At 44.2% G+C, this 19,469-nt stretch overlaps 1 protein-coding gene across 10 annotated transcripts in view; it reads left to right on the top strand.

Moving 5' to 3' along the window:
• CCDC178 (coiled-coil domain containing 178) overlaps nucleotides 1-19,469 on the top strand; it is a 372,333-nt gene that overhangs the window by 7,204 nt on the left and 345,660 nt on the right. For 7 of the 10 annotated variants that reach the window (XM_056521798.1, XM_056521802.1, XM_056521806.1 and 4 more), the window contains exon 1: nucleotides 736-855. The exons of 1 other annotated variant lie outside the window; for it this stretch is intronic. In XM_056521798.1, the coding sequence (XP_056377773.1) occupies nucleotides 801-855 (55 nt within the window). In that variant the 5' untranslated portion in view covers nucleotides 736-800. 2 more of the 10 variants (XM_056521801.1, XM_056521799.1) reach the window with 2 other exon arrangements.

Below are 19,469 nucleotides of genomic sequence, written 5' to 3'. Positions count from 1 at the left end.
TTTTTTTGCCTTTAACGGCCGTTAGTGTGACGGAGCCCCAATGGGCACAGAGGATCACATTCACTTGAATGGGATTCTTTCACATCCGTTATTGCAGCCGTTATTCCACCAGAAGATAGCGGGAGAAAAAGACGTCGCGAGCACTAATTTTTCGACCGTTACCTTCCAACGGACCCGCTACTGACGGCAGTAGCGGTAGTGTGAAAGGAGCCTAAATGGGGGGCAGTAGCGGTAGTGTGAAAGGAGCCTAAATGGGATCCGTAGGACCTGGTAGAGTCCGTTGTGCTCCGACCCATTTTTGGGACCGTTTGGGGTAAATAAAAGATCCGAACGGACCCAGAACATAACGCAACAACAATGTGAACATAGCCCAACTGACAAGTGGCAGACAGCATGTTGGGCATAGCAGAACTCTGTTTACACTTGTTCCCTAACACTGTTTCCTACCCAGGGTTCCTCCAGCTGTTGAAAAACTACAACTCCCACCATGTTGGGAGTTCTAGTTTTGCAACAGTTGGTGGCACCCTGGGTAGGAAACACTGCTCTAGCCTACCCAATGACAGCATTACCATCTCTACATGTAAGGGTGGGCTCTGCCTCTGGTGCAGGAGATCCAGAAGCTTCCTCTGTGGTTCTACCTACAATACATGTGAAGCTGCTTCCACTATGGTTACTGTCTCTTTAAATCCCCCACGTCTTAGAACGTATGACAGCGGCGGAACCTCACAGCCGTCAGCCAATGACGCGACGTGACGTCACGTATGCTGGGCGGTGATAGGCGCAATGTTTGACCGGTTACTATGGCGACCTCCTCAATCACTGCGCTGGAGGCCGGTACCGCCGTGAGACGAGCAGGTATGATCCGGGATCACGGGCGGTTCTATTATTAGTACGGTCCATTCCCTCAGCCTACAGTCTTATGAGATCTATATATATGTGTGATATGCAGCGACCCCTGGCGGTGCCTCTGTGTACGTACATGGGATCTTCACTGTAGTGGGACATACTAATAGGAATGACAAATGCCCATAGAGAATAAAGGAAATGTAATATTTGAATTAAGGTGCATTCACACCACGTTTTTACAATACAGTTCCCGTATACGTTTTCTATGTGAAAACCGTACGGAACCGTATTGAAACCCGTATGCATTGACTCTCCATTGAAAACCGTATGCCAAAAGATGCATCAGGATTGTGTCCGCTTTGCATCCTGTGTGGTTTTGTCAGTTTTTTCCCCGTACCCAAAACCGTAGTCTACCACGGTTTTTGGTCCGGGTGAAAAACTGTATTAAACCATATATGTTTTTTTTTTTTTTTAACATGGGAGTCAATGGGAACTGTACAGAACCATATGTGCGTACGGTTCCATCCGGTTTTCACCATACGGTTTTTGACTTTGCACAGTTTTTCTCTTGGAATTTCAATCAAACAAGTGAAACTTTATTCATAATGGAATGAAAAGTTAAAAGCGTATACGTTTTTTTCTTAACAAACGGACGCAACCGGACATCATTTTTTAACCCTTATACGGTTTTTAACTGTATATGGGTTGAAATTTGTACACACGTTTTGATACAGTTTAGTCAGGTTTTGAGGAATCAGTTTTTCATCAATAACCTGATCCGGGAACTGTATAGAAAAAACGTGGTGTGAATGCAGCCTTAGAGACCAAACTATTAGACATATCTAATACATCTTTATCAGACATACTCTCCAAACTCAGTGACGTTGTTTAAGATTCAGATTGAAAGGAATTATCACCGTTTTCTGTAGAATGAAAAAATGGAATGGGAAGCAAAATTTGATGTGAAGTCTGAACCATTTAAAGGAAAACTGTCAGCTTGCTCCCCTCGCACTAACCAGCAGTACTGGCTGATGGGGGACACTGATCAGTTTGATGCTTACTGTGCCCGTATCCGCCCAGCCGTTCTGCCAATGTCTTCGTTTTCCCCCTATATGCTAATGAAGTGCTAACTGGCACAGGCGGGGTATCTGGCACTCTGACATCACCACCGCCGGCCGCAGCGCCGCTCATCTCATCAATGCCCCTCCCCTCTTTCTTCATTACAGAGCAGGGAGAAGAGGGGGAGGAATATTGATGAGATGGGCGGCGCTGCAGCCAGCGGCAGTGACGTCAGAGTGCCAGTTACCCCGCCTGTGCCAGTTAACACTTCATTAGCATATAGAGAAAAATAAATTATCGGCCAAACTGCCAGGCGGATCCGGGCACAGTAAGCATCAAACTGATCATCGTCCCCCGCACGATCAGCCAGTACCGCTGGTTAGTGCGGGGAGAGCAAGCTGACAGTTTCCTTTAACATATCAAATAAATCTTTAGCAGGCATACTGTGCGAGTTCAGTGGGATTATTTACAATTGAGATTGAGTGGGATCTATAATTCAGGGGTGTGGAAATTTAAAAAAAAAACTACTTGTCCACGGGACTAAAATGGAGCAAAATCTACTTGTCCCTCATGACGATCCACTTGTCCGGGCCAATTTTCGCTTTTACGCTCTCATCTTTTCCTCCTCGCCCTATAATAGCCACAACTACCTACTATAAGGATATCTTTTAATTTTTCAATAACATATTCTCTGAACCAAAAAAATATATATATATTAGTGAAGTGAAATTGAAATAGTAAAAGATAATTTAGCAGATTTGGTGGTTTTCTTTTCTACGCGATTCACCTTGTGGTTGAGCTAACATGTTATTTTTTTTACCCCTGTAGCTTTATTTACTTTCTACATACCAGGCTGTATGAGAGCTCATTTTTTGCGCCATAATCTGTTTTTTGTATCGGTACCATTTTGTTATTGATCTGACTTTTTAATCACTTTTTAACTTTTTTTTTTCTGGGATATTATAAAAATTGATATTCTGTGTTTTTTTTTTTTTTTTACATTTACCGTACAGGATACATAATGTTATATTTTAATAGGTCGTACAATTACGCACGAAACTATACCAAATATGTTTATTTTTATTATGTTTGCATGTTTTTATATAGGAAAAGGGGGTGATTTGAACTTTTAACATGGAAGGGTTAATGTGTGTTTTTTTAAACTTTTATTAAAACTTTTTTTTTTACACTTTATTAGACAGGAGGAATCATTAAATTCCTCATACAGATGAATAGAGTTCTATTGAACTCAACTGATCTGTGTGCTTTGTGATCCATTGATAGAACCTGGTCCAGCCAGGATCTATCAATGACAGAGCCACGGGAAGACACAGCAGGGAACAGAGGTAAGCCCTGCGACTACCTCCATAGTAGATCACCCCCCTGCGATCGCGCTCCCACCAGGGAGCATTCACATGTCCCTTTAGACGCCGCTGTCAGCTTTGACAGCGGCGATCTAAAGGATTAATAGCCAGCCGCATGCTGGCTATTAGCGGCAGCTGTAGAGTCCGCTCCATACAGACTGCTGAGCGCCGCATGCTGGCTATTATCGGCGGTGTGAAACTTGCGCCTCGTGCAGACGTGCGACCGCTCCTCCCCTCAGCTCTCCGAAGCTAGAGCTGGGGGGAGCGAAGGCAGAGGACGCAGGTCTGCACGGGGAGCAAGATGCCACGCCGCCTCATCTCCCCCCTCGCACGTCTGCATGGCAGAGGATGCAAGTTTCCACAGCCGGGGGCTGCAGAGTATGAAGCGGGCAGGAGTCGGGGGCCTGCCCCATACAGACTGCAGAGCGCCGCAGTGCTTGTCAGATCCGGCCCTGCTTGCCCAAAGCCGGGCTAAAGGCCGGAAAAATTCACCTGCCCGGCGCCCGGAACTGCATGTCCCGGGCGTCGGGCGATAGGAATTCCTCATCCCTGTATAATTGTTTTCTATGAAATGGCAAGGGTAATGACACAATGGAATGTCCATAGAGTATAAATGGAAGTAAAATGTGATTTGGAGCCTAAACGGAGAGCGGACAGGTGGAGCTGGGTGGGGGAACAAGGTGAGTGACGGTCCGTTATCGCGCTTGCTCTCTTCGTCAGGCCCCTCGAGTGGCCTGATGAAGCGCGCAAGCGCGATAACGGACTGCCGCCCACCTTGTTCCCCCATCCCGCTCCATCTGTCCGCTCTCCCTGTACACATTTTTATCGCTGTACACTGAAATGAAATAAAAAGCTGGCAATACACCTCAAGACCTGGTGAGTGCATCATTTTTACGTATCTTTGCTTGGTACACATCTTGGACTTTTATGTGATAGCATCGGGAAGGTCTCATTTGGCCGTGTTAAGCCTAGCGGAGTATTGTCTTTAGTGGAGTAACAGTGCTGGGCACTCTCGATATTGGACTGTAACATATAATGTGCATCTTTAAGGTACGGTCCCACATACCGCTTACGCAGCCTATTTCACGCTGCGCAAAATCTGCTGCTGCAGCGGGAAATATGCTGCATAATCCCTGATCACCATACACATAGCACTATCCGGCAGCAGCCCTGTGTGTGCAGTGAGTTTTGGAGGCAATAATAACAATTATATCACATAGCCAGCTGTTCCCTATGGCAGAATTAAGACATGCGCAGAGGGGATTAGTTTCACGGATTGACATCTAAATCCGTGCGCAAGCACGGGATATATTGGAGCTGCAGACAGGCATTAAAGTCTGTGCGCATGCGCAAAATATATTGGAGCTGCGGACTGGCAGTAAAGTCCATGTGCATGTGCGGGCATAGGGAATGATAGTGATCGTTCACGTGAGTATATCATGTGATCGGGATGACGGCGCAGCTTCATGGCGGCGGGTATGACGCAGTGTTTTCCGTGGATGCGGAGGAATCAATTGGCTCACGACAAGAAAGGTAAAGGTGATATGTATCACAGCATTGGTTACTTGGAAACATGTTGATGATTGGCAATTTATCTGTCACTAGATTGTGACATCACTTACCCTAGGGCATAAAAGGCCGTGGAGGCCACGAGGAAGGGTGATTGCCTTATAATCCTCATGAGGACAATGCTGTTGCACCGAAACTAGTAGAGGGAGGCAGTGTACCGATTTTAATCAGCAATACAGTTTACCAGTTAGGGGGACTGCAGACCCCAATACCGCCATATGAGTGGGTTTATCCCAGATACACATTAACATCTGGTGCTCTATTGCAATGTTTTAAGATCACTTGTCACTATTTATACAATTTTTAACCAGTGATAATAAAAGTTATATCTTATTAGGGGGGTTCACTTATAAGGGATCTTGTGCCCCAGGCTTCCAATTTTAGTCTATGGGCATTCCATTGTGTCATTAAACTTGTAATTTCAAAGAAACCAATGTTAATCCCACTTAATCTCAATTTTAAATAATCCTACTGAATATGAAGAGTATGCCTGCTAAAGATTTATTTGATATGTTAAATGGTTCAGGCTTCAAATCACATTATGCTTCCCATTATAGTCTATGGGCATTCCATTCTGCCATTCTCCTGTTATTCCTTAGGAAATGGCTATAATCCAATTTCCATGTTACACTGTGCTACTCTAGCTGGGGAATACTTGTGGTAAAGTTGAATTTTCTAAATAACACAGCTTTTCATGCAAATGAGCTCATATGTTACTTCCCATTATAGTCTTTGGGCATTCCATTTTGTCATTCACCTTTGCATTCTATAGAAAACGGCTATAATCCCAGGTAATTTCCATTTTACACTGTGCTACTCTACTTGGGGAACACTTGTGGTAAAGGCTAATTTGACATGTTAAATGTTTAAGACTCTACATCAAATCTTGCATCCCATTATAGTCTATGGGCATTCCATTTTATAATTCTGCAGAAAACAGTGATAATTCCTTTTAATCTGAATATTAAACAACGTCGCTGAGTTTGGAGAGTATGTCTGATAAAGATTTATTAGATGTGTCAAATAGTTTTGTCTCTAATTCAAATCTTACATTTCCATTATTCTCCATGGGCATTCCACTCTGTCATTCCTTTTAGTATGTCCCTATAGTTGCAGTTCTGTCCGGGAATCTATGCTTTGGAATGGCTGGATATACTGTACAGATAGTCACCTTTGTATTCATATTTGTTGGGATGTATTACTATAGCTTTAGTTGATATCTTATGACAACATAATGGCAGTGATAGGTATTGTTGACTATGGCGAGGGCTGCAACGTGACTGGTCGCACGACAGCAGATCGCATCTTTGTCGCACTGCCTTTGACTTTCTGTCACACAACTTTGTTACAGTTGCAATTTTGTAGGGAAAAAAACGTAGCCAATTTGCATAGAAGCAATGAGCAGGTGGCAGGGTCATGTGACGTGTATTGAGGTCAAAGTTGCATGCCACCTGTAACCAAAAATCCATCAAAGGCTGTATTTGCACCACGTTTGGTGAGAAGTTGAAAACGGCGGTATCCCTGTCCGTCCCGTACCTCATTCAGTTCAATGAACTAGATGCAGACATGTAGTTTCTTTAGTTGGGTCATTTCCAAACTGTATCCATTTTTTTGCCAGACTAAAAATCGCAGTATGCTGGGGTTTTCAGTCCGGCAAAGAACCGCATACGGTCCAAAAATGAGCTGACTGCAGTCACTAGCTGATTCCATCCAGCTCATTGAAATAAATGAGGTATGGCAGGGATACTGCGAGATTCAAAATCTCCCGCCAGCTTCCATATGCCCCAAACATGCTGTGAATGCTGCCAGAGTTGACTTTTATGCCTCTGTCACATCATGTCAGAAATCAAATTGTTTTGAGGTACGTTTGAACTTCATTTTGGTGATCTGGGATGGTTCTGAGACTTCTTTTTTTTAATTCGTGATCAATAGGGAGATCAATAGGGAGAATATGCTCTTCACTGCCGTGCTTGTGGTTGATGAACTGGACTTTCTAAAGCTGAAGGTGGTAGGCCATAATCTGGTCACCCAAGGCTTCCGTAACGCTACAGCCCGCAGTGCTCTTTTGCATTACCCCAGTTCTCACCTCTTCACGTCAGGAAGAACATTCCATATTCACAGTTTCTCCTGTTGAGAAGGATTAAAGGGGTATTCCAGAAAAAAAAACTTTTTTTTATATATCAACTGGTTCCAGAAAGTTAAACAGATTTGTAAATTATACAATGTAGCCCGGACCTTCTAGGTGAGTAAATGAAAATGGATATACGTGGATCGTGCTTCAATAATAATCAATATTTATTATAAAATATAAATAAGATTCGACACTTCTCACAGGGCCCTTGTGAGAAGAACATACATATTAAAAGGCAACCTAACAATGTATTTAGGCAATAGTGATTAAAACTATAATCCTGGCATAGAATAATAAAATAGCAAAATAGGATCTGTACCAAACAAATATGGTAAAGAGTTGCTCTTCTGGGTATTTAGGGTAGATATGTCCCTTTTAGATACAGTAGCAAACAGTCTGTAATATTAGAAATTGTTACCGGTCTGTAAATGGTAACTCAGGCGATGGGTGTTGTTCCCGCAATGGCTGAGTGTCCGTGGTGTGCACAGTCCTTTGTGCGGCGCTTCCAATTGTGAGCCTGGTCGAGTAGTATCTGAGCGCGGTGGCAGTCGCTGTCGGCTGAGGCGCTGGCAGGCGCCAAAGATCGCGATGATGTCCGGGGACTGCTGGCGCTGGCGTGCGCTGGAGTTGGTATTCCTCACCGCTTTGCTGACTGGTAAACAGGACCATGTACTGGAGGGCTGGAAGTTCACCTCGTGTTGCCGGCGTCTGACGTCAGCTGTAGTCAGAGGCGGGATGGCTACACCAGGATGGTTACACCGGAATGGATCTGAACTGCTGAACCGGGTAGGTAGCAGAGTAAGAGCGCTAATAATGGTACAGTTCATAAAGGATAACTGGCCATGAGGTTTAGGCATAGTTCTTCGAGGGTAATACTATGCCAGTAAATAATGACTAGACGCGTTTCAGGGTTGTATAATATAACCCTTTCCTCAGTAGTCATGATAGTTGCCATGAATCATCAGTTGTTTTATATAGGCACAGATCCCACCCCTTAACACATTGATAGATAAAGATAAAAAGCATAAATGGATTCAATGGATCGGTTCACTTAGAGAGCAATACTAAGTGTAAAGTGATGTGTGAATTCTGTTGGAAATGTATAACAATGCGTTTTCCCAAGCAAATGTTCTTTTTTATAATAAAGAGAGATAAGAAATAAAAATAGAAATAAATCACAGACAACGTATTGGAAATAAATAGATAAATAAAAAAAAAAAAGGAGAAATGGAATAAAATAAAATAAAATAAAACAAAAATAAAATAAAAATGAAAATACTGAAATAAAATGATTATACTAATAAAATAAATATAAATATAAATACATATAAAAATGGGAATAAAAATAAAAATAAAATAAAAATAAAAATCCATTGGGGATTCATCTACAACGATGTCATTCAAGTCTGATCATGTGTCTTTTATTTTTATCTTTATTCATTATTTAATCATTCATTATTATTTCCTAGTCCTTTCTCCGCATTTCATTTTTTTATTTTTATTTACTTTTTATTTTATTTTTATTTTATTTTTAATTTTATTTTTATTTTTATTCCCATTTTTATATGTATTTATATTTATTTTTATTTTATTAGTATAATCATTTTATTTCAGTATTTTCATTTTTATTTTTATTTTATTTTTATTTTATTCCATTTCTCCTTTTTTTATTTATCTATTTATTTCCAATACGTTGTCTGTGATTTATTTCTATTTTTATTTCTTATCTCTCTTTAATATAAAAAAGTACATTTGCTTGGGAAAACGCATTGTTATACATTTCCAACAGAATTCACACATCACTTTACACTTAGTATTGCTCTCTAAGTGAACCGATCCATTGAATCCATTTATGCTTTTTATCTTTATCTATCAATGTGTTAAGGGGTGGGATCTGTGCCTATATAAAACAACTGATGATTCATGGCAACTATCATGACTACTGAGGAAAGGGTTATATTATACAACCCTGAAATGCGTCTAGTCGTTATTTACTGGCATAGTATTACCCTCGAAGAACTGTGCCTAAACCTCATGGCCAGTTATCCTTTATGAACTGTACCATTATTAGCGCTCTTACTCTGCTACCTACCCGGTTCAGCAGTTCAGATCCATTCCGGTGTAACCATCCTGGTGTAGCCATCCCGGCTCTGACTACAGCTGACGTCAGACGCCGGCAACACGAGGTGAACTTCCAGCCCTCCAGTACATGGTCCTGTTTACCAGTCAGCAAAGCGGTGAGGAATACCAACTCCAGCGCACGCCAGCGCCAGCAGTCCCCGGACATCATCGCGATCTTTGGCGCCTGCCAGCGCCTCAGCCGACAGCGACTGCCACCGCGCTCAGATACTACTGGACCAGGCTCACAATTGGAAGCGCCGCACAAAGGACTGTGCACACCACGGACACTCAGCCATTGCGGGAACAACACCCATCGCCTGAGTTACCATTTACAGACCGGTAACAATTTCTAATATTACAGACTGTTTGCTACTGTATCTAAAAGGGACATATTGTCACGATGCCGGCTGGCAGGAGGTGGATCCTCTGTGCCAGAGAGGGATTGGCGTGGACCGTGCTAGTGGACCGGTTCTAAGTCACTACTGGTATTCACCAGAGCCCGCCGCAAAGCGGGATGGTCTTGCTGCGGCGGTAGTAACCAGGTCGTATCCACTAGCAACGGCTCAACCTCTCTGACTGCTGAAGATAGGCGCGGTACAAGGGAGTAGACAAGAGCAAGGTCGGACGTAGCAGAAGGTCGGGGCAGGCAGCAAGGATCGTAGTCAGGGGCAACGGCAGGAGGTCTGGAACACAGGCTAGGAACACACAAGGGAACGCTTTCACTAGGCACGATGGCAACAAGATCCGGCAAGGAAGGGAAGGGGAAGTGAGGTTAAATAGGGAAGTGCACAGGTGAATGAACTAATTAAGCCAACTGCGCCAATCAGCGGCGCAGTGGCCCTTTAAATCGTAGAGACCCGGCGCGCGCGCACCCTAAGGAGCGGGGCCGCGCGCGCCGGGACAGGACCGAGGGAGAGCGAGTCAGGTACGGGAGCCGGGGTGCGCATCGCGAGCGGGCGCCACCCGCATCGCGAATCGCATCCCGGCTGGGAGAGGTATCGCAGCGCACCCGGTCAGCAGGTCTGACCGGGGCGCTGCGATTGCGAGGATGTTGCGAGCGCTCCGGGGAGGAGCGGGGACCTATCTACCCTAAATACCCAGAAGAGCAACTCTTTAACATATTTGTTTGGTACAGATCCTATTTTGCTATTTTATTATTCTATGCCAGGATTATAGTTTTAATCACTATTGCCTAAATACATTGTTAGGTTGCCTTTTAATATGTATGTTCTTCTCACAAGGGCCCTGTGAGAAGTGTTGAATCTTATTTATATTTTATAATAAATATTGATTATTATTGAAGCACGATCCACGTATATCCATTTTCATTTACTCACCTAGAAGGTCCGGGCTACATTGTATATTTTTTGGTTTTCCCTTTTTAGCAATTAAGGTATAGTTGCTTGCCCAGTTTGACCTCGGTGCGTATTAGTCGTGAGCTGCACATACCTATATATTTTTTCAAATTTGTAAATTACTTCTATTAAAAAATCTTAATCCTTTCAGTACTTATGAGCTTCTGAAGTTGAGGTTGTTCTTTTCTCTCTAAGTAATCTCTGATGACACGTGTCTCGGGAAACGCCCAGTTTAGAAGCAAATTCACATAGCAAACCTCTTCTAAACTGGGCGGTTCCCGAGACACGTGTCATCAGAGAGCACTTAGACAGAAAAGAACAACCTAAACTTCAGAAGCTCATAAGTACTGAAAGGATTAAGATTTTTTAATAGAAGTAATTTACAAATCTGTTTAACTTTCTGGAGCCAGTTGATATATAAAAAAAAGTTTTTTCCTGGATAACCCCTTTAAGGCTAAGTTTCCACTTTGTTTTTTTTCTGGCAGTTTTTGGAATACTTCCACTGCAGTTTTTGAGCCAAAGCCAGAAGTGTATTCAAAAGGAATAGGACATATAAAGAAGGATTTACACTTCTCCTTCCTGACTTTGGCTCAAAAACTGCCAGAAAAAAAACAAGTGGAAACTTAGCCTTATAGTGAAGATCACAGTTTCGACATACAGGCAGGTGACCTGAAGAAACGCCTCCTATCTGAGATAGGTCTGAGCTGTTAAAGACAAAACAATATGTAACGTCAACCCTCCATTCCTTTCTTATGTTCTATAGACGTATATAGACTAGTGACATCTATAGTTACCAACCATGTTTCTTTAGTAATTCCTTCTATTTGTGATAGTACCTGCAAAAAATCAGTGGTATCTAGGAAAAAGGCTCGAGTGGTTTTGGTAAATGGTGTATCCTGTGGATAGGCCATACATGTCCAGATAGGAATACCCCTTTAACCCCTTAACGACCACAGGGTTTTCCGTTTTTGCACTTTCGTTTTTTCCTCCTCACCTTTTAAAATCATAACCCTTTAAATTTTGCACCTAAAAATCCATATGATGGCTTATTTTTTGCGCCACCAATTCTACTTTGCAGTGACATCAGTCATTTTAGCCAAATATCTACGGCGAAACGGAAAAAAAAATATAATTTTGCGATGAAATTTAAGAAAAAACGCCATTTTGTAATTTTGGGGGCTTCCGTTTCTACGCAGTACATTTTTCTGTAAAAATGACACCTGATCTTTATTCTGTAGATCCATATGGTTAAAATGATACCCTACTTATATAGGTTTGATTTTGTCGTACTTCTGTAAAAAATCATAACTACATGCAGAAAAATTTATACGTTTAAAATTGTCCTCTTCAGACCCCTATAATTTTTTTATTTTTTTGCGTATGGGCCGGTTTGAGGGCTCATTTTTTGCGCCCTGATCTGAAGTTTTGAGCGGTAACATTTTTGTATTGATCGGACTTTTTGATCGCTTTTTATTCATTTTTTCATGATATAAAATTTTTTGGGCGCGTACGCCATTGACAGTGCGGTCTAATTAATTATATATTTTTAGAGTTCGGACATTTACGCACGCGGCGATACCACATATGTTTATATTTATTTTTATTTACATGGTGTTTTTTTTTTTTATTGGAAAAGGGGGGGGATTTGAACTTTTATTAAGGAAAGGGTTAAAGCACATTTATTAACTTTTTTTTTACACTTTTTTTTTTGCAGTGTTATAGCTCCCATAGGGACCTATAACACTGCACACACTGATCTTATACCCTGTTCACTGCAAAGCCATAGCTTTGCAGTGATCAGGGTTATCGGCGGTCGATAGCTCAAGCCTGAATCTCAGGCTTGGAGCAATCAATCGCCGAGGGGACACGCCGGAGGCAGGTAAGAGGTCCTCCGCTCGTGTCCCAGCTGATCGGGACACCGCATTTTCACTGCGGTGGTCCCGATCAGCTCCGCTGAGCAGCCGGGCAGCTTTCACTTTCGGTTTAGATGTGGCGTTCAACTTTGAACGCCGCGTCTAAAGGGTTAATAGCGCGTGGCACCGCGATCGCTGCAGCGCGCTATTAGCCCCGGGTCCAACCCGATATGACGCGGGGTCACCGCGTGACCCCACGTTATATCGCGGGAGCCGGCCAAGGACGTAAATATATGTCCTTGGTCGTTAAGGGGTTAAAGGGGTACTCCGCTGGAAAACATGTCTGTGTATATATATATATTTTTTTTTTTTTATAATGAACTGGTGCCAGAAAGTTAAACAGATTTGTAAATTACTTCTATTTAAAAATCTTAATCCTTCCAGTATTTATCAGCTGCTGTATGTTCTCAGGAAGTTCCGTGTGAGAACAGTGGGGGGCATTTACTAAGGGGTTTAGTCATTTTTTTCTGACTATTTTTGGCGCAAAATTGTCGCAATTGCGCCTACCCTATAAATTGTGCGACTTTCCCTAGCAAGAGCTAGAAAGTCAAAAAAAAATTTCCCGCTTAATTTACGCAAGTTTTCAGTTTTGACTTGCAGTGGTCAGGAATTTATTAACTGAGACAGTCGCAGTTGCGCAATAAACTGTCGCAACGGCCATAAAAATTGACTAAATTTACTCCAGCTCCAACATGGAGCAGGAAAAGCTACTGCCGCCCGGGCTCAGACATACTTTCTCCCCGCTACCCTCACTGCGCTACCGGGACACTGCAGTGATTTACATCCCCCCCCCCCCTCTCACCTGCCAGCGCCACACAACTCCCATCTGTCTGCTGTTGCAAGACTACAAGTCCCAGCATGGCCTTACAGTGAGGACACGCTGGGAGTTGTAGTCTTGTAGCAGCGGGAGCTGAGCGGCGCGGGCGGGAGACAAGGGGAGGGGGGGGGGGTAACGGGGAGGCCGTATGAGGAGCCCGGGCGGGAGACAAGGGGGGTAGCGGGGAGACCGTATGAGGAGCCCGGGCGGCTGCACTGTAATGTCAGCCCGGGCTCCTGCCCTGAGAGCCATAGGCTTTGGCTGTCAGGGCATGCTGGGTGTTGTAGTTTTGCAACAGCTGGAGGGCCACAGTTTGCAGACCACTGGTGTGTGGTCTGTAAACTGTAGTCCTCCAGCTGTTGCAAAACTAAACAGCTGAAGGGGACCGGCGAAGAAGTTCACTTACCCTTCCGAGGCTCCAGCGACGATCGCTGACGGAGATCGTCGCGCGGCACTGTCGCGCGGCAGTGTCGCGCGGCAGTGTCGTGCAGCGCTGGATCCTACGGAAGCCGGTAAGTTGCGCAAGCTTCCCAACCAGGGTGCAAGACTACAACTCCCAGCATGCCTGGACACCCTTTGGCTGTCCGGGCATGCTGGGAGTTGTAGTTTTGCAACAGCTGGAGGCACCCTTGTTGGGAAACACTGGCCTAAAACAGTGTTTCCCAACCAGGGTGCCTCCAGATGTTGCAAGACTACAACTCCCAGCATGCCTGGACACCCTTTGGCTGTCCGGGCATGCTGGGAGTTGTAGTTTTGCAACAGCTGGAGGCACCCTTGTTGGGAAACACTGGCCTAAAACAGTGTTTCCCAACCAGGGTGCCTCCAGATGTTGCAAGACTACAACTCCCAGCATGCCTGGACAGCCATTGGCTGTCCAGGCATGCTGGGAGTTGTAGTTTTGCAACAGCTGGAGGGCCACAGTTTGCAGACCACTGGTTTGTGGTCTGTAAACTGTAGTCCTCCAGCTGTTGCAAAACTAAACAGCTGAAGGGGACCGGCGAAGAAGTTCACTTACCCTTCCGAGGCTCCAGCGACGATCGCTGTCGGAGATCGTCGCGCGGCACTGTCGCACGGCAGTGTCGCGCGGCAGTGTCGTGCAGCGCTGGATCCTACGGAAGCCGGTAAGTTGCGCAGGCTTCCCAACCAGGGTGCCTCCAGTTGTTGCAAGACTACAACTCCCAGCATGCCTGGACAGCCTTTGGCTGTCCAGGCATGCTGGGAGTTGTAGTTTAGCAACAGCTGGAGGCACCCTGGTTGGGAAACACTGGCCTAAAACAGTTGGGAAACACTGGCCTAAAACAGTCACCCTGGTTGGGAAACACTGTTTTATGCCAGTGTTTCCCAACCAGGGTGCCTCCAGATGTTGCAAAACTACAACTCCCAGCATGCCTAGACAGCCTTTGACTGTCCAGGCATGCTGGGACTTGTAGTTTTGCAACATCTGGAGGCACCCTGGTTGGGAAACACTGTTTTAGGCCAGTGTTTCCCAGCCAGGTTGCCTCCAGATGTTGCAAAACTACAACTCCCAGCATGCCTAGACAGCCTTTGACTGTCCAGGCATGCTGGGACTTGTAGTTTTGCAACATCTGGAGGCACCCTGGTTGGGAAACACTGTTTTAGGCCAGTGTTTCCCAGCCAGGTTGCCTCCAGATGTTGCAAAACTACAACTCCCAGCATGCCTAGACAGCCTTTGACTGTCCAGGCATGCTGGGGCTTGTAGTTTTGCAACATCTGGAGGCACCTTGGTTGGGAAACACTGTTTTAGGCCAGTGTTTCCCAGCCAGGTTGCCTCCAGATGTTGCAAAACTACAACTCCCAGCATGCCTAGACAGCCTTTGACTGTCCAGGCATGCTGGGGCTTGTAGTTTTGCAACATCTGGAGGCACCCTGGTTGGGAAACACTGGCCTAAAACAGTGTTTCCCAACCAGGGTGCCTCCAGATGTTGCAAAACTACAAGTCCCAGGTTGGGAAACACTGTGCCCGGCCTCCGCCCCACCTTACTGTAAGGGCATGCTGGGAGTTGTAGTCCTGCAGCTGGGGGCAGGGGACAAGCTTGTCACTTGCCCACACATCTCCTGCACCACACAACTACAACTCCCAGCATGTCCTTACTGTAAGGGCATGCTGGCAGTTGTAGTCATGCGGGGCGGGAGATGTGTGAGCAGGTGATAATAAATGTACTAACCCATTTTTTTTGTTTTCTTCTCATTTCAGATCCGTTTATCCTGTGGACTCCTTCGGATTCGGTGGACTATTTCGATGACCAGCGTTTTTCTTTGTTTGATTTTAATAAAATGGTTAACGAGGGCTTGTGGGGGAGTGTTTTTTGTAATAAAAAATTTTTAAAACCTGTTGTGTTTTTTTCTTACTTTACTAGACAGGCTTAGTAGTGGAAGCTGTCTTATAGACAGAGTCCATTACTAACCTGGGCTTAGCGCTAGCCACAAAAACAGCTAGCGCTAACCCCCTATTATTACCCCGGTACCCAACGCCACAGGGGTGCCGGGAAGAGCCGGTACCAACAGGCCTGGAGCGTCAAAAATGGCGCTCCTGGGCCTAGGCGGTAACAGGCTGGCGTTATTTAGGCTGGGGAGGGCCAGTAACAATGGTCCTCGCCCACCCTGGGAACGTCAGGCTGTTACTGTTTGGTTGGTATTTGGCTGAAAATGAAAATAGGGGGGACCCTATGCGTTTTTTTTTTTTAAATAAATAATTAAATATATTAAAAAAACGCATAGGGTCCCCCTATTTTTATTCTCAACCAAATACCAACCAAACAGTAACAGCCTGACGTTACCAGGGTGGGCGAGGACCATTGTTACTGGCCCTCCCCAACCTAAATAACGCCAGCCTGTTACCGCCTAGGCCCAGGAGCGCCATTTTTGACGCTCAGGGCCTGTTGGTACCGGCTCTTCCCGGCACCCCTGTGTTGTTGGGTACCGGGGTAATAATTGTGGGTTAGCGCTAGCTGTTTTTGTGGCTAACGCTAAGCCCGGCTTAATAATGGACTCAGTCTATAAGACAGCTTCCACTACTAAGCCTGTCTAGTAAAGTAAAATAAAACACAACAGGTTTTAAAAAAAATTTATTACAAAAAACACTCCCCCACAAGCCCTCGTTAACCATTTTATTAACATCAAGCAAAGAAAAACGCTGGTCATCAAAGTAGTCCACCGAATCCGAAGGAGTCCACAGGATACACAGATCTGTAGAAGAAGTAACCAAAAAAAAAAAAAAGTGTAAGTACATTTAGGGAGAAAAAAACTGTGTTAAAAAAATGTAATAAAAACACACACACACACACACACTAAACGCTGTTTACCACTTCTGAGCCATGACTACAATTTACAGTGATCCCTCAACTTACAATGGCCTCAACATACAATAGTTTCAACATACAATGGTCTTTTCTGGACCATCGTAAGTTGAAACCAGACTCAACATACAATGCTACAGACAGTCCAGATCTGTAAAACGTGTCAATGGCTGGAAGAACCAACCAATCAAAATGGGCATTCACTGGTAAAACCCCTGTATTACTGAAGTGTATGCACTGACTGGTGTCTGGTATTACATGTTCTGTACACTTTACCTGTATCAGGGTTAGCTGCTCTTTTGGACACCAGGTGACTCCATTACTTGTTTGGGACATTGCCTGTACTGTACAGGACCCCTGAAGACGCTCCTGTCCTCTACATAGACCAGTGTTTCCCAAGCAGGGTGGCCCCATCTTTTGCAAAACTACAGCCTTTGGCTGTCCAGGCATGCTGGGAGTTACAGTTTTGCAACAGCTGGAGGCTCCCTGCTTGGGAAACACTGACATAGACAGTGATTTACAGCTCCCAGCAGATCTTTCTTACTTTTATATGTAAGGATTTGCTTTATCTATATCAGTTATCTACTTATTTTTCTTTGTCACTTTTTCCTATTTTGGATGACATTTTGGTGCCTTTAGAACCAATTACCACGTTTCCATAGAGTTATGGTCTCAACATACAATGGTTTCAACTTACAATGGTTTTCCTGGAACCAATTAATATTGTAACTTGAGGGACCACTGTAGTTATTGAATTATTTAGATGTGGTGAAAAAGCTAAAAAAAAACTCAAAAACAAAAGATCCAGAAGGAAACCAGCAGCCAAACCTATTCAGACAGCAGGAAAAAGGAACAGACTATTTTTTCTACTACATGAAGTAAATTTCCCACTTTTGCCTATGTGTGCCAAATTTATTAATGCCGTGCAGCAATTTAGTAAATTTGTCGCACATAGTCAAAAATGAAGTAGAAAAAAACAGGGTAAAAACCAGACTACATAGTAAAAGATTAGTAAATGCCCCTCAGTGTGATTCCACCTAGAATTTCCCCTAAATTCTGAGTGGAATTTGCAAAGTGCGCATGGGCCCATTTTTCAAAAAAAGGTAAAAAAAAAAAAGTGTGGTATTGCCCCATGTGTAAATGTCCAAGCTATTAAAATATAATGTTAATTAAATTGCAAGGTCAATGGCGTATACGTATACAGCGTATTTTTGGTTACTTCATATACTAGAAAAAAATGAATAAAATGCGATCAAAAGGTGACATTTAAACAAAAATAGTCTCGATAAAAACTACAGATCACGGTGCAAAAAATTTGTCCCTAATACATCCCCATATGCGGAAAAATAAAAGAGTAATAGGGGTCAGAAGTGGAAAATTTTAAGAATACAAATTTTTGTACAAAAAGTCAGAATTTTTTTAAAGTAGTAAAATGAAACAAAACTGATATATATTGAGTATCACTTTAATGGTATGGACCTACAAAATAAAGATAATGGGTCATTGTTAACTTAACCCTTACAGGACCCATGACGTAACGCTACGTCACGGCACCCTTAAGGACCCATGACGTACAGTTACGTCATGGGCAATTCCGGTCCCCGCCGCGCACCGGGCGGGGATCAGACCGGGATACTTGCTGAAATCATTCAGCAGGCATCCTGTGCAAATGCCCAGTGGGGTCATCAGAAAATAAGGGGGAAAATAAGGGGGATCAGGGTTGTTTAAGACACCCACGATGCCCCTGAAAAAATAGGAGCGAGGTGGCAGGGGTGCCACCCCTCCTATCCCTGCTAATGGTCATCAAGAAGCAGCGAACAATAATACATGGTCTCTAAACTCTAGCCCTCCAGATGTTGCAAAACTACAACTCCCAGCATGCCCAGACAGCTATTTGCTGTGTGGGCATGCTGGGATTTGCAGTTTTGCAACAGCTGGAGGGCTACAGTTTGGAGATCACTGTGCAGTGGTCTCTTAACTGTGGCCCTCAAGATCTTGCAAAACTACAACTCCTAGCATGCCCACACAGCAGTTTGCTGTCTGGGCATGCTGGGATTTGTAGTTTGGCAACATCTGGAGGGCCACAGTTTAGAGATCACTGTGCAGTAGTCTCTAAACTGTAGCCCTCCAAATGTTGCAAAACTGCAAATCCCAGCATGCCCAAACAGCAAACAGCTGTCTGGGCATGCTGGAAGTTGTAGCTGCATACCTCCAGCTGTTGCATAACTACATCTCCCAGCATGCACTTCGGCGATCAGTACATGCTGTGAGTTGTAGATTTGCAATAGTTGGAGGCACACTGGTTGTAAAATACTGAGTTAGGTAACAGAACCTGACAAGGTTTTCCAACCAGTGTGCCTACAGCTGTTGCAAAAGTACAACTCCCACATGCACGATCTGTTAGTACATGCTGGGAGTTGTAGTTTTGAAACAGCTGGAGGTTTGCCCCCCCCCCCCCCCCCATGTGAATGTACAGGGTACATTCACACTGGTGGGTTTACAGTAAGTCTCCTGCTTGAAGTTTGAGCTGCAGCAAACTTTTCGCCGCAGCGCAAACTCCTAGCGGGAAACTCTGTGTAAACCTCCGCCAGTGCGAATGTACCCTAAAAACACTACACTACACAACACTAACACATAATAATGGGTAAAACATAACATATACACCCCCTTACACTGTCCCCCCCCCCCCCCTCAATAAAAATGAAAAATTTATCGTATGGCAGTGTTTCCAAAATGGAGCCTCCAGCTGTTGCAAAACAACAACTCCCAGCATTTTCGGACAGCCACTGACTGTTCAGGCATGCTGGGAGTTTAGCAACAGCTGGAGGCGCCCTGTTTGGGAATCACTGGCGTAGAATACCCCTATGTCCACCCCTATGCAATCCCTAATTTAGTCCTGAAATGCGTAAGGCATTTCCGTACTCGGGAGAAATTGCACTACAAATTTTGGGGGGACTTTTTTTCTTTTACCCCTTAT

The sequence above is a fragment of the Hyla sarda genome, chromosome 5 (assembly GCF_029499605.1).
Source record: "Hyla sarda isolate aHylSar1 chromosome 5, aHylSar1.hap1, whole genome shotgun sequence".
In the NCBI taxonomy this organism is placed as follows: domain Eukaryota; kingdom Metazoa; phylum Chordata; class Amphibia; order Anura; family Hylidae; genus Hyla; species Hyla sarda.
The sequence above is the reverse complement of the archived record's forward strand: the minus strand, read 5'-3'. Positions and strand labels throughout refer to the sequence as shown.